The sequence below is a fragment of the Trichoderma breve genome, chromosome 2 (genome assembly GCF_028502605.1).
Source record: "Trichoderma breve strain T069 chromosome 2, whole genome shotgun sequence".
Taxonomy (NCBI): Eukaryota; Fungi; Ascomycota; class Sordariomycetes; order Hypocreales; family Hypocreaceae; genus Trichoderma; species Trichoderma breve.
In genome coordinates, this window is record NC_079233.1 from 4,859,214 (window position 1) to 4,873,063 (window position 13,850).

General features: G+C 51.8%; 4 protein-coding genes across 4 annotated transcripts; 2 read left to right on the forward strand and 2 right to left on the reverse strand.

The window, feature by feature from the left end:
- Positions 1-328: 328 nt before the first annotated feature.
- T069G_03705 (AAA domain-containing protein) lies at positions 329-4,336 on the reverse strand (the record flags this gene model as incomplete). The annotated part of the gene is made up of 3 exons (XM_056170915.1): positions 329-2,007; positions 2,053-4,048; positions 4,130-4,336. 3 exons carry the CDS (start codon positions 4,334-4,336, stop codon positions 329-331), a joined length of 3,882 nt encoding a protein of 1,293 aa, XP_056031807.1.
- A 2,016-nt stretch (positions 4,337-6,352) lies between these two features.
- On the forward strand, positions 6,353-7,870 carry T069G_03706 (GATA zinc finger domain-containing protein; the record flags this gene model as incomplete). The annotated part of the gene is made up of 3 exons (XM_056170916.1): positions 6,353-7,436; positions 7,494-7,670; positions 7,731-7,870. The coding sequence occupies 3 exons, from the start codon at positions 6,353-6,355 to the stop codon at positions 7,868-7,870; spliced, it is 1,401 nt and encodes a 466-aa protein (XP_056031808.1).
- Positions 7,871-9,249: 1,379 nt separating this feature from the next.
- Positions 9,250-11,365, forward strand: T069G_03707 (amidase domain-containing protein; the record flags this gene model as incomplete). The annotated part of the gene is made up of 6 exons (XM_056170917.1): positions 9,250-9,374; positions 9,471-9,573; positions 9,663-10,146; positions 10,224-10,240; positions 10,316-11,172; positions 11,215-11,365. The coding sequence occupies 6 exons, from the start codon at positions 9,250-9,252 to the stop codon at positions 11,363-11,365; spliced, it is 1,737 nt and encodes a 578-aa protein (XP_056031809.1).
- A 215-nt stretch (positions 11,366-11,580) lies between these two features.
- On the reverse strand, positions 11,581-12,601 carry T069G_03708 (uncharacterized protein; the record flags this gene model as incomplete). The annotated part of the gene is made up of 5 exons (XM_056170918.1): positions 11,581-11,745; positions 11,806-11,978; positions 12,086-12,271; positions 12,357-12,380; positions 12,505-12,601. The coding sequence occupies 5 exons, from the start codon at positions 12,599-12,601 to the stop codon at positions 11,581-11,583; spliced, it is 645 nt and encodes a 214-aa protein (XP_056031810.1).
- Between the last annotated feature and the right edge of the window lie 1,249 nt (positions 12,602-13,850).

Consider the following 13,850-nt stretch of genomic DNA (forward strand, 5'->3'; position numbering starts at 1 on the left):
TGATTGTTGTGTTTAGGGTTATTGAGCATTCTGATACCCGATTGTGTTTGTTCCCTCTATTTTCATCTTATTTTATTGTTTTTTTCCCCAGATATTAGCACGACGAAGATTCAGTTTCTCTTGGCTAACTCCATGTGCCGATTGTTTGTATTGTTTGATGGAAGCCCTATACATCTTTATATATATGCATACTATTGCCAGTACCTCTTCCATGATTCTTTGCTGCCAACTCCAGTACTATGAATAACATGAAACCACATCGTTGATCAAATGAATTTTTGCTACACAGCCAGTATCCCGCCCAAATAGATAGATAATAGAAACGTCCCTAAAAGATTTTGGTAATGCTCTCCCTCGAAATCACGCTATTCTGCTTCTCATCTCTCTTGACCCTGAAAAAGCTATCGCAAAAGTCGCTGCACCGCATGTGCCTCAAAAACTCCTCATCGTGCGTAATCACAATGAGCTGAAAGTTGCTCTGCTGCTGCCTCGTCTGGATGATGCGATGCAAGCTCTCAGCCAGGGACTTGATATTGTCCCTATCGAGGTTCGTCGTCGGCTCGTCCAGGGCAATGAGCCCGCAGTTGACGCCAAACGACTCCGCGAGTGCCAGGCGGATGACGATGCTGGCGAGCACCTTTTGGCCGGCTGAGCAGCGGCCGCGCATGTCCATCTCGGTGTCCTGCTTGACCATGCAGAGGCGGTAGTTGTAGGTGCGCTTACCGGTGGTATTGCTTTCGTGGTCGGAGCGGATGAGGATGGTATCAATGTCGGTGCCCTGGTAGGTTGTCTGCCAGAGTTCGCTGGCGATGCGGTTGACCTCTGCCATCTTCATGGCGTGGAATTGCATCACCGCCTTATCGACGGTAGCAGTGCACTGGCTCAAATCTTGGATCGCTGCCTTTGTGGTTTCGACCCGGATATGGGATTCACGATACTGCCGCTTGGCGTCCTTGTAATCCATCTCCCATTCTTTCAGGAGACGACCAAGCTCCTCATCCTTTGACTTCATTGTGCCCATGACAGATCCACGCTCGGCCAACAGCCGGTTGGACATGTTCTCCAGTGAGCGAGCCTCTCTTTGGAGGCGGTCATAATCCTCGTGAGCATTACGATCCTCTAGTTCTGCAATCTCCGTCCGTAGAACATCGAGCGTTCGCAAATGCTTGCGGTAGTTGATATTGTCACTAATATTCTTCTTTTTACGGTCCCCGCTGTCAATGTCTTGCTTGAGCTTGTTCGTCCGCACGGTAAGATCAGCAATCTCCTTCTCCGTAGTGCTGATGGCTGTCTCGAGAGAGGCAATGGCCCGTTGGTTGGACGCAAGATTAGTTAGGCCACCACGATCAACATAGTCTTGAATATCGCTGTCCAGCATCTTAATTTCGCTCATCGAGTTCATGATGGCATCGCGCTGATCGGTGATGACTTGCTCCTTGGATCGACCAAGACGAAGCATTTCATCGCGGGCCGACCGTGCCTCTGCAATGCCCGGCTCGATCTTTTCCAGCTCCTCATCAGTTCGCTGAATCACTTCACGCTGATGGGTGTAATCCTCCTTGAGAGTCTGGATCTGGTTTTGAAGATCTTTCTTCTTCTCGAGCTGCCCTGCGGTGCGACCAATCTTGTTTCGCAGCTCACTCTTCTCAAGCTCGAGTGAGTTGATTTGATCCTTCATCCGCTGTCTATCAGCCGTGAGCTTGGATATTTTATTCTTTAGGCCTCTGAGCTGCTCAGATAGATTTGACTGAAGCTCATGGATCTCGTCAACGCTACGAGAAACCCCGCTGGATGATTGTTGAGATACGATGCGTTCTACTTGAGCCTCGGCATCTTTGATTTCTCTGACAGTTTGAGAGATGTTGGTGACTGTTTTGGCTAAATCTCCAAGGTCTCTTAGCTTCTCTTCCTCTGCAACAACAAGAGCGTCTTCTTCCTCAAGCTGTTTTTCCAGAGATTCAAATTCTGCTTCTGCAGTTTTCCATTCGCTCTGGAGAGCAGGGAGTTCTGCAGAAAGCCGTTCATACGTGTCGAACGCTGAGCGAACCGCACGTAACAATTCCAAATTGTCCACAGCCTCTTTCAGGTCCTTTTCCGTATCAACTTTGCCTTTCGGGTCCAAGTGCTTATCAATCTTTTTGCTGAGGCGATCGAGAGCTGCGCTCTGGCTGTCATCAAAATGACGGTCGCAAAGCCTACATCTCTTCTGCGTGTCCAGCATACGCTTGCACTTGTTATAATAGTCAAAGAGAGCATCAAAGAGGCTAAGATCAGTCCGGAGCTCTTCAACTTGTTGTTCAACAGCTGCAACTTCTTCCACATAGTCTTCGACAACAGCACCGTCGCGTACGTTTTGCAGGACAGCAACAACTTCCTGTTTACTCCTGGCCATCTCCTGAGTCTTTTTCTCATGCATTTCTTTTGCATTTTTGAGCTTGTACTCAACCTTTTGCTGTTTCTGCCTTGTCTGGTCTCGGAGTTTTTGTGCATCTTGAAGGGCTTTGCTTCGACGCCCCTGGACCGACTGGAAGCGGGAGTCCAGCGATGCTGGCTCCCAATCAGATCCAAGGACATTATCAAGCTTGGGTTTCCAAGTCTCGGTCAGCGTCTCAAGCTTTCTTTTCCGATCTGCCATCTCTTTCTTGCGGAGCTCAAGCTGTGCCCGCTCTGATGCCAGTCTTGTACATTCAACCAGCTCGCGACCTAGCTTTTCATTTTCGCTTTCCAGCTGCCACTGTTTGTCGTTGGCCTCGGTCAACTGTTGATCCCAGTTAGACTTATCCATGTCCTGTTGAACATGCCTGAGCCGAGACTCCAGTTCTTCAAGCTGTCCATCCAGGATGGCCTTGGCTCCCTCGTCGACGTCAATGCTCCCGGCCTCATTTTGCAGGACACTTGTACGCTTTTCAATGGCTCCCATCCGCTGTTTTGCAGAAACCCGATCTTGCGTTCTGGCCGCTTTGCGACCTTCAAGCTCTGTAATGACGCCTGTAGCCTTGTCCAATTCCGCAGCGTTCTCTTTCTGTAGTCGTTCCAGATCCCTCTTCTTTTCTGTCAAGAGCCTCTGAATCTTGTCTTGGAAAGATTGTACATGTTGGTCATTTAGGTCCTCGTCAAACCCTCTGAGGTTGTATTGTCGTGCAGCTTCTTGAATTAATTCCACTCTTGCTTTCAGCTGGCGCTCATATTTATCTTTATCTGACTGGTGTTTCCCTTGCTCGGCCAACTTTGCCGACTGGGTTTGGCGATGCTTCGTCAGCTCATTTTGGAGCTCGGCGTATTGAGCCTTGTACTGCTCGGCTTCTTGCTGGTAGCGACCCATGCTCTCTTCGTATTGGGCCAAGAAACGCTCGAGGGTCGCATCATCTTCTTGCAGCTCGTCAATTGTCTGTCTGAGCTCGTCAACGGCGTCCTGCCTGTATTCAAGCTGCTCCCTTTTGTTGTTGAGATTCTGCACGATTTGGAGGAAACTATTGGCTTGCTCGTGTTTTTGGCGTATCTTCTCCTGGCATTCCTCCATCTCGTTTGTAAGCGATTCGCACTCGGCGCGGGCTGCTTCAATTTCACCCTGAAGCACAGTCATATGCTTTTCAGCCCGTTCGCCCTTATCTTTCATGACCTTGTGGTGCGCCTCATCACCTTGGAGTATTGCAAGCTGCTCTACCTGCTTTTTCCGGACCACCTTGAGATTTTCAATAGCCTTTGTGTATTTCAAAGCCTCAAAAATTTCATCAAAGCGCTTCTTCAAGGCTCCAGGCTCACTCAACGGCCAAAGAGACTCGTCCTGGTGACAGAATATAACGGCGTCGAGAATAGCTGGGGAAACGCCGAGCCGCTCAGGAATCATCTCATCAAGCTGCGCCTGTCTGGTTGATGTCGTTGTTCGCTCTCCATTATTGACGACGACTAATGAGCAGTCAAGCGTCTTTTGGGTGCGGGTGTTCTTCTTCGCGGCGAGTTGTATGCTTCGAGTTGCCACATGCTGTCGATCGTTGATGGAGCGGAATTGCAGTTTGACCTGGGCCATGACCTCTTTTTCTCCAGCGAGCTGGATGCGAGACGGTCGGCATTAGCGAGGAACACTCACAACGCTTGCACAGACACCAACAGCGAATAATCTCTGCCATACCTTTGGATCGTGAATGAAGGCACCACCCTTGCTGTTGGGAGGCAGTTCGCCGGTGGTTGCATATTTCAAGCATTCAATGATTGTTGTCTTTCCGGATCCATTATAGCCAACAATGAGCGTCAACGGAGTGTTGAACTGAATGGCCTCCCGAACAGCCGGGCTGAAGGACCGGACGCCGGAAATGGAGAGCTTGTCTATTCTCGACATGATGAGGATGCTGTTTAGCTAGAGACAACGATTGTGTGTAGGTCCAATGATGGATGAGCTGTCGCTGGTTGTGTAATTAGCGCCGAGGCATTTCTTTTGATGCTGCCACCCTGGTGTTGTCGCCTTGAGGATGGGCTTCGAATTCACACACACACAAACAGCGAGTATCCCGACGATGTCTACCTAAACAGCTTCACTCACACCAAACGCGCTCCAGGCAGCGGGTCACGCGTTGAGAGCCTTAATTGACTGATGCGTCCTCACGTGCGATAAGATAGCAAGATAGCGTAGCACAGGATTTATCGACCCCTCTTTAAGGAGGAGGTGCCGGTGCTGTAGCCAGAACCAAATAAGGTAGCACTTGTGGCACGCAGCCACTGACGAAGTTGGGGCTGGAGGGCGTCCCACCAGTCGAAATTGTAGCATCACCGATAGCGAATGTGCAATCAATGGGATGCTGATGCCAAAAACCAGGGTGGCGATAACAGTAACAGCATTGCTTGTGTGTCGCGTGAAACTTGTTTGTGCGCTGTCTCTAGTAGAATGGCCAACTCGTACTGAGAGCTCGGCAGTACAAGTTGATACGCCCTTGTTGCTTGCATACCTCGAATGACTGTCGCATGCATTGTACCGCTGTGAAGGGCAACCTTTAGCACCTCCACTCCTACTAATCTCCTCTGGTAGAGTACCTACCTAGTACTGCAGTACTGTAAGCCTACAGTAGCCAATCTGCCTGTTTCTCCGTACCTCCTAGTGAGTGGCCCCCCAGGAACAGCCAAAAGTGATGCATCAGGAAGCGATTTCCCTTGCATTGCCCATCTCGCCCCCCCGGAGATGCACGCTGCTAGCCAGCCAAGTGGTCGAATCGGATGGGCGAGTTGCTTGACCCGAGGCCTGCTAGCTGTGAGAGCCTGCAAGACCAGCACGACGCCGGTCAGCAGGTCGTTTCAGCGCACCAGGTTTGGTTTTGTCGCTGCCCGTCCATGCTGTGCTCCCTCGGTTGAAGATGGGCTGTAGATACATCTGCTGGAACACATACTTGGCCACAAGTAGGTAATTCTCAGAGACCACTTGTAGTAAGCAAATCATGTCCCCTAGCTCAAAATGCTCTGTCTTATTCTTACTCGTACCACCCATCCGGTTCGTGACATCAAACAGAGCAAACCAGCTACTAATGAGAGCCGCTTTTTTAGCGTTGTAATCGACGTCTTCCCGCTGCAGCCGCTAGCCAGCGCCGCAGGATTAGGGAGGTCAGGTTGCGTCATCCCTGACAATCTTCCAAGTTGGATTTCGCTCCATCTCCTCAACTGGCTCAGCTGTTCGGGGCACCCCGCTAATAGCACCAGTGGACATGTTCTGCTGCCAGACATTGTTGCTGCTGCTAGCGGAGCCCAGACGATCAATCCCAATGTTGGCAGCCGGGAAGCGTTTTTCGTGGTTAGCATACACCGGTAGTACGGCTTAGCAGCAGGAATAGTACACAGAAAGGGCCCAGCAAAAAGCAATTATGGAAGACGATGAAACAACCCCAATCAAGCACTTGCAAAGCCCGCTTTTCACGGGGCCATTTCTCCGGCCGGGCTCATGTCTTGGTACAAAGGAACAGGGCAGTTCAGTGGTGATTTTCCCTGCCTTGGCCTGCCATCAGATCAGTCAGCCCGCTGCTAGCAGGAAAAAACCCTGGCCCCAGCTTGGCTGAAATATCGCATTTGATTCGAAAGCCTCGCTCTGGCTTCCCTCGCTGTGTGTCTCTGCTGTAAACCCACAGTAAACAGAACGACTTCTCACCATCCATCGTTTTTCCTTTCCCTTCGCTACTACATACTGCAACAAACGGCGCGCGCTACACGACAGCTTCTGCGAGCAAAAGCAGCTGCACAAGCCCCCGGGCCCCTCACCACGCAAAAGCCCCCAGGACGCCACTGAACGCAGAGGAGCTGCCGCTAATCTGACCTGACTGGCCCAGGCCTTGATGAGTAGAATGCAAAAGCTGGTGGTATAGCATATACCGCGACCATGGCCGGCCCACCTCCACTCCAGGGCGACTTCTTCGGCTTTGGCAACCTCGACGTCCTGCCCATGTTCCCGCCAGCAGGCCCCAGCCAAGGCATTCTAGATTCAGATTCTCATGCTCATGCTCACGCTCATGCTCATGCGCTGCGGTTCGACGACGACGACAACGACGACGACGCCATGGCACTTCTCGAGGGCAACATGATGGCTCAGTTCGGCAGCGACATGGGCCTCGGCCTGGACCCCATGGCCGCCATGATGGACGGAGACGGCAGCGACATCATCTCGCCAGACGCCATCCTCACGGCCCAGGACCAGTTCAACACCGTCGCCAACGACGTTCCCGGTGCGGGGCCGTTGCCAGCCGCCGCCTTTGCACCACCCGCCATGTCCAGCAGCAACCCGCTGACCGAGTTCACCAAGAGACGCAACTGGCCGGCAAAGGTGGTGGAGGAGCTCAGGGACTTGCTGCAGATTCTCGATTCCAACGGCCGCATCAGATATGTGTCTCCCAGCATCACCGCGCTCGCCGGCTACACCACGGAGGAGGTCCAAGACACCTTTTTGAAGCATCTGATCCATCCCGACGACCAGGGCGTGCTCGTTGCGGAGCTTCACGAATCCATTGCAACCGGCAACCCGCTGCGCATGTTCTACCGGATGAAGAAGAAGGATGGCACCTATGCGATATTCGAAGCCGTGGGTCATGCCCACATTGCGGCTGCCCGATTTGCACCAAATCCAAACAATCAGTCGCCCTTTTGCCAGGCCGTCTTCATGATGGCCCGTCTCTACCCGACCAAAAACGCCGCGCTGCTAGACTCGTTCCTGGAGCACAAGATTGAAAACGAGAGGCTACGGCGTCGCATAGCCGAGCTACGGAGAGAGGAGGAGGCAGAAGCGGAGGAGGCGCAAAGACAGTGGGCGCAGAGCCGAGAGGGCCGGTCGGATATCACCCCATCTGAGGATGCTGGCCGATCGTCATCAACAGCATACGCAGCTTCCAACTTGCCCACCGACATGTCCATGTCATCGGGAAATACCGATGGCGCATTGACTCGAAAGAACCTGGAAGATGTAACAGCAGGTAGTCGCCAGGACTCGCTGCGTGATAAAATGGCTCGATTCGAAGCATCGTCTGCAGATACCATAGCTCTGTTGACAGGCATAGAGAATGGCGAGCGGATGAGCAATGGCAACCGGAGCCCTACCCTTATCAAGGGCGATGCGGGAATTGCCATGCCCATGGATAGGGATTCTAGATCAGGCGATAAGAAGAAGAAACTGAAGCTGGCAGAGGAATATGTCTGCACAGATTGCGGTACATGGCCCTTTTTAAACTTTGGTTCTCATCTTTTACGGCTACTAATACAATATTTAGGCACTCTTGATTCTCCAGAATGGCGAAAGGGACCCAACGGCCCAAAGACACTCTGTAACGCCTGTGGATTACGATGGGCGAAGAAGGAAAAGAAGCGCAATAGCGTCGGCACACCGTTGGCCAAGCCAGCTCAGGCCTAGCGGGATGAAGATGTTGGTCAGAACGAAAACGACGAAGAGAGGGAAGGGGACGATCTATACACCACTACGGCCGGACCGGAACCTCGCTGACTGCTTTTTATGATGGAATCCTGATATGGAGTTTGGTTGGGCTCAAAGACGCATATATCACTGGCGACAGGAACTTGCTTACATGATTACCGTTCTTGTTGTTATTGTTCTGAGGAGGAGGAATGCATGGGGGGATTTTCTATTTTTTATTTTCTTTTTTCTTTTTTCTTTTTTTTTTTTTCCCTTTTTTTTTTTCTTTTTATTCATTGGGTTGGGCACGGGCATCTGTACACGAATATGATACCACTGGGAGGCGACAATTGGAAGCAGAACTAGACGGAAATGGATGGACATGGTGAATTACCAATTGGGGCACCATGCTTTCTGCTGATTATTTTGGAAACACGCATAGAATACGGCTTTGTTCATGTTATTGATTTTGATTTTTTTTTCTCATATTAATTTTAAAACATTTCTTGCTTCGTGATGTATTGCTTCAATCTGGCCGGGTCAAGCAACCGGCATTAGCAGAAGAAGATGCTTCAGGTCACGCACAATAGCACAGGTATAATATGTAGCCCTTTCAAGTTCACTTACAGAATCAAGGGAAATAGAGAGAGCTATCAACCTCAAACAGGAGCTACGCAATGCCTGTGTTGCGTAAGTATATCAACTGCATTTTGTATGACACGATTCAACATGTACTCCCTCCGGGTAAGCAAACATGCTGAGCTGCTACGTCAGACGTCAGACGTCAGACATCAGTCTCCTCCATTCTTCATCTATCAGCCACAAAAAAGGGAAGATGATTTACTGCTTGGTCATAGTCATGTACTTTTGTTTCCGAACCCCTTTCACATGAAATCCTCTAGACGGGATAAACTCCAAGCAACCCCGCGTCTTTGCTCGATAGAGCTCCCGCAGCATTAGACTCTGCAATTAGCTTTGGATTCAAATCTCCACAGCTCAGAGCTACCTCGGATGTCGCTTCCCAGCTAACCTACATCAACTCGACTCAATCACTTCCCAAAACGAATCCTCGTGATGTACCAAGCTTTAAATAAAAAAGAAAAGAACAATTGCTATTTTTTTTTTTTTTTTTCTCAATCTGTGCTTTGGCCACTTTCTCCATCGCTCCACCAAATTCTACTGGTCGGTGCACATAACTTTGCGCCTATCATCTACTAGAGGCGTCTCGGTTCGTGTAAGCACGGATGATCAATTGAAGAAACAAGACTGAACTCTCGCCCACAGGGATTGGCACCTTCACCCGAGCTGTGACCTTTCATCTCATCCCCTCCAAAAATCCCCGAGACATTTTGAAACTCGTTGTTCGTCAATTGCGAAACATGGCTCCCCCGGAGAGCTTCGCCAATTATCCTGATGTCCTGGAAGGGCCGGATACGGGATACAATCAGAGGATAGATCACAACCCGATCTTACGGGGCTTACCTCTCGTTGTGGGTTCTGGAATGTACGTATTTCATAAACATTCAAGAAAATTAATGAGAGGAGACAGAGAAAATGTTCAATTAGAATGTAGAAGCTAATCCGGAGTGTTCCGTTACAGTATATGCAACGTCGGTGTTGTGGCAAGGTTCTTTTACGGGAACGCGGGATTCACCAAGATCAAAGACATGCCGGCCCTGGACGATGTCTCGCCTACTTTTCATGTATGTATACACACCATCACACCCTCCAATCGAGAGTGGGAAAATGCCCAGCGCAGTCTTTGGCTGATTGGCACCTTGTGTGCTCGCAGCCTACCGTCACACCGTTGGGCCAGACAGGGCCCATGATTGAATTCGAGCCGGAGCTGCTCACCTCCCAGCACTCTTCATCCAAGGCGCGATACTACTCCGCCGGCGACTACCACGAGCTGTACAAGAGCGGCAGCGCCACTCCGTTGCAGGTCATTGAGACGCTGCTCGGCCTGACCACCGGCACGAGTAAGTACAGTGACGCCTGGGTGGACGCTCACGGCGCCGAGAAGCTCGCTGTCGAAGCGGCCAAGGCGTCGACGGAGCGGTGGGCTGCGGGAAACCCGCTGGGTATCTTGGATGGCGTGCCGATTGGAGTCAAGGATGATACGGAGGTGAAGGGCTACGTCAGCCATTTCGGCATGAAGTACAATGCTTCGCTGCCGTTCTTTGCGCCGCAGGAGGAGACGGTGTGGCCGGTGAAGAAGCTGCAGGAGGCGGGTGCCATTGTGCTGGGCAAGAATAAGATGCATGAGCTTGGATCAGGTATAGTAGCAGCCCATTTGCATTCATACCTAACCTATGTTTCAGTTGATGTGTGTATACTGACGATGTGTAAACAGATACTAGCGGTGTCAATGTATGTAATTTCGTCACATATCACCGTTACGTTTTAAAAGTAAGATGACATACTAACACACTCGCCCTCTCATAGGTCGCCCAAGGAACTCCCACCAACCACTTCAACAAGACCTACTATCCCGGAGGCTCATCCAACGGAGGCGGCTCGTCCACGGGCGCCGGCGTCGTCCCCATCGCCGTCGGCACGGACGCCGGCGGCAGCGTCCGCATCCCGGCCAACTTCAACGGCGTCTACGGCCTCAAGCCCACCCACCACCGCACCCACGTCATGCAGATGACCATGTGCGTCACGGGCCCTATCGCCGCAAACGTCGCCGACCTGACCATTGCCTACCGCGTCATGTCCCAGCCCGACGCCTCCTGCCCGACGCAGGGCCGCTTCGCCCTCTCCTTGCCGCCCGCGCCGTCTGCAAAGCGTGTCATGGGCGTCTTCCGAGACTGGTTCAACAAGGCCGACCCCCCCGTGAGAGAATTGTGCGACAAGGCGCTTGATCACTTCGCCTCCAAGCGCGGGTACGAAATCGTCGACATCAGTCTCCCCTTTCTCCCCGAGTTCCAGGTCGCCCACGCCCAGCTCTGCCTCGCCGAGATGGCGGAAAAGAACCGCCGCCGGACCCCCAACCCGGCGCACCACCAGTCCCTCGCCGGCCCGGCAAACAGACTCCTCCTTACCATGGGCGCTCTGGTGTCCGGCGCCGACTATCTCAAGATAAACGCCTTTCGCACCGTCTTGATGAACCACCTCGCTTTTCTATTCCAAAAGTACCCGGGTCTGATGATCATGACGCCCACGTCGCCCCTGATTGGATGGCCGCGGTCGCCCAGTGATGACTCCTACGGCATGAGTGACACCAACATCACCATGCGAAACATGTCGTACGTATTCCTGGCCAACATGACGGGCACCCCGTCCATCACGGCGCCGGTAGGGTATGTCGATCCCGAGCAGGGAGAGGGCAAGTTGCCTATCAGCTTGCTCGCTACGGGTGAGTGGGGGAGCGAAGAGCAGCTGTTGGCGTGGGCGAGGGAGGCTGAGGAGTATCTGCACGAGACGTATCCTGAGGGACGTAGACGGCCTGATACATGGGTGGATGTCATGGCGTTGGCTCGAGGTCAGAAGTAGAACAGGGAGGGTTAGAATTGTCTTAGGTAGGCTACAATTCAAATTGAGTGACATGAAAGCTTTGTATACAAAAACATCAAAACTCTTGGCGATTTGGGCGTCAAATCTTCGTAAGCTCATCATTGATCAAGTCTTCCCTCTAGGGGCTAGACGACTGCTAGATCTCGTAGATAAAACACACATATACATGAAACCTCAGGTAAAGCTGCCGAAGCTTAGAAAAACTTGGAAGCGATGCCTAAAAGTCCAGAGGGTCCTTGCTGACCACCACCCTGGCTCTTCATGTACATCTTCAAAGCCATCTCACCAGCCTGCTGGATCGCGGACTCCTTGCTAGCATCAGATGCCACCTTTCCATCAGCCGCCTTGCTATCAAAGAGCTAATTGCATGTTAGCAAGACGGGTAATCAGGATGCCATATTTTCTCCATAGTATCTCACCTTGCTGGCCTCGGACAAGGCCAAGCCCAGGAAAGCGCCCTGGCTCTGGTTGCCACCAGTCTCGCCCTGTGTGAACTTCTTCAGTGCTTGTAAGGCGGCGGCGGAGCCGAGGCTGCCGGAACTTAGGTTGTCGGCACCCTGCTCGTAGGTCTCTTGGTGCTTGCGGATGGCGTCTATATTCGAAGCGGGGAATCAATGGTTAGCACAGAGCTCTTTATAAGCACGTCGAATGTCTACCCAATAAACCGCGTAGGTAGCTTGTTGTAAAATATTGACTAACCTTGCTCATCGAGGTCGCTGTTAGCCAAATGGCTCTTCTGCTGGCCGAGGCTGCTGATGACGTTGGAAAAGATGGCGCTGTTGCCAGATGAGCCGGCGTATTCGGAGGCGTGCTGGTGCGCAGTGCGCAGATCTTCGTCCTCGTGGTGGAAATCACCGCCAGCGGGATAGTTGCCTCCGTATGCATCTATAGAATCGCAAGGTCGTATCGTGTTAGGGGTGACATGCTTCGGAGTAGCTGCGTTACGAGGGGCAGGAGAGGGGGAACTGACTGTTTCCGGGAGGGAGTTGGCCTCCTGTAGAGTGTAAGTTGTCAGCTTCGAGTTGCCATTGTAGAGTAGACTGATAGTTGTTTGATAGAGGGATTCATGTCTGATGATGGCAATGGTGAAGGCGAGACGAATGCAATGCGGCACATACCTTGGTTGCCAGAGCCATGGCCAGAGCCAGAGCCAGAGAACTGTTCCTTGAGCTGCGACTCAAGGTATTCCTTGCCGGCGTTCATGAAGGAGTCCATTTTGATATGTTAGAGTCTAGAGTGGTCAAAGACGTTGCAAAGAGAAGACAGATGATTTGATGTCTATTTCGAATGCGCTACTCAATGGCAGAGATGGATGAATAAACAGTATTGGGATCAATGGAATATATACGGCGCTACGTAAGGCCCTCCCACCACGAAGCTACCCCGCCGTGCGAGCTGCAGCAGAAGATGAACCTGGCCCAGCTGAAATGCTGAGCTATTACAGACTACGGCCAAGCAACAGGAGGGGCCATTTCCATTGCGGGGTGTCACCGGTTGGTCTTTCAGGGGCAAGCCAAATACTTTAAACACCATCGAGGTCTAGCAGTGTTGATGGTGATGATTGTTTATGGCTCATAGTAGTAGAGATGCTAGATGTAGCTGAGATTGAGCTGTGGCGGTTCTTCAGCCCGCTGCACTTAGTAGGTTCCCCGAATTGAAAGTAAGGGTTCAACTGCACAAGTTAGTACTCGTACCTGGTTGATCGCTTGGATCCATTTGCATTAGCAGGACGAAGTCATTTCGTGGGTAGCACCGGCACGTCTCTGCCGGCCTTTACCCACGCGCACTCCGCCGAAGATGACGCGTAAACATTGCGTCCAATCACCGACTCCTTAGTAAGGGGCCATGAGAAAAAGAAGACCAAGATCTTTAATCCCCATACAAACGTCATTTCATTAAACGCACATTCATGCGATGGATGGCAATTCACCGGATATCGGGGGTTGAGGACCCCCATTGCAGCTAACAGGCGCTGCTAAGATCGCAATGTGCCGGGCAAGCTGGGGAGGTGAGAACAAGCTAAAGCTTGGCGGCCTCTGTCAATGCGGCGCATGCGCTTCTAGCCCTGTACAGCCACGTTTTCAGTGGAGGCTGTTCTATCAACTTTGATTATTGCATACATGCAATTCGGCTGCGAGCGAGATGATCAGAGCCTGGCCCCCATGTTGCCTGTAAATACACGTACGAGTACTCGTACATGTTTTGTGCGCTTGCACATGTCAGTACCCTTTTGATATCTTCCTTTTCTGGTCCATCTGGAAGACAAGCAGAAGTCTGCCCAGCCCAGCCCGGTCCAGCCCCCTCGAGGCACAAGTCTAGAGTCTCAGTCTGTGACACGTACCAAACGTGATGGCTGTCCGGCTGCAGCGTCTCCCGGGAGTGCCTCCTTGGCATACAAAATGGTAGGTTGTTGCCTACAAGATGCTACCTACCAGCGGCCAGTTCTGTTATACCTATTTGCGCC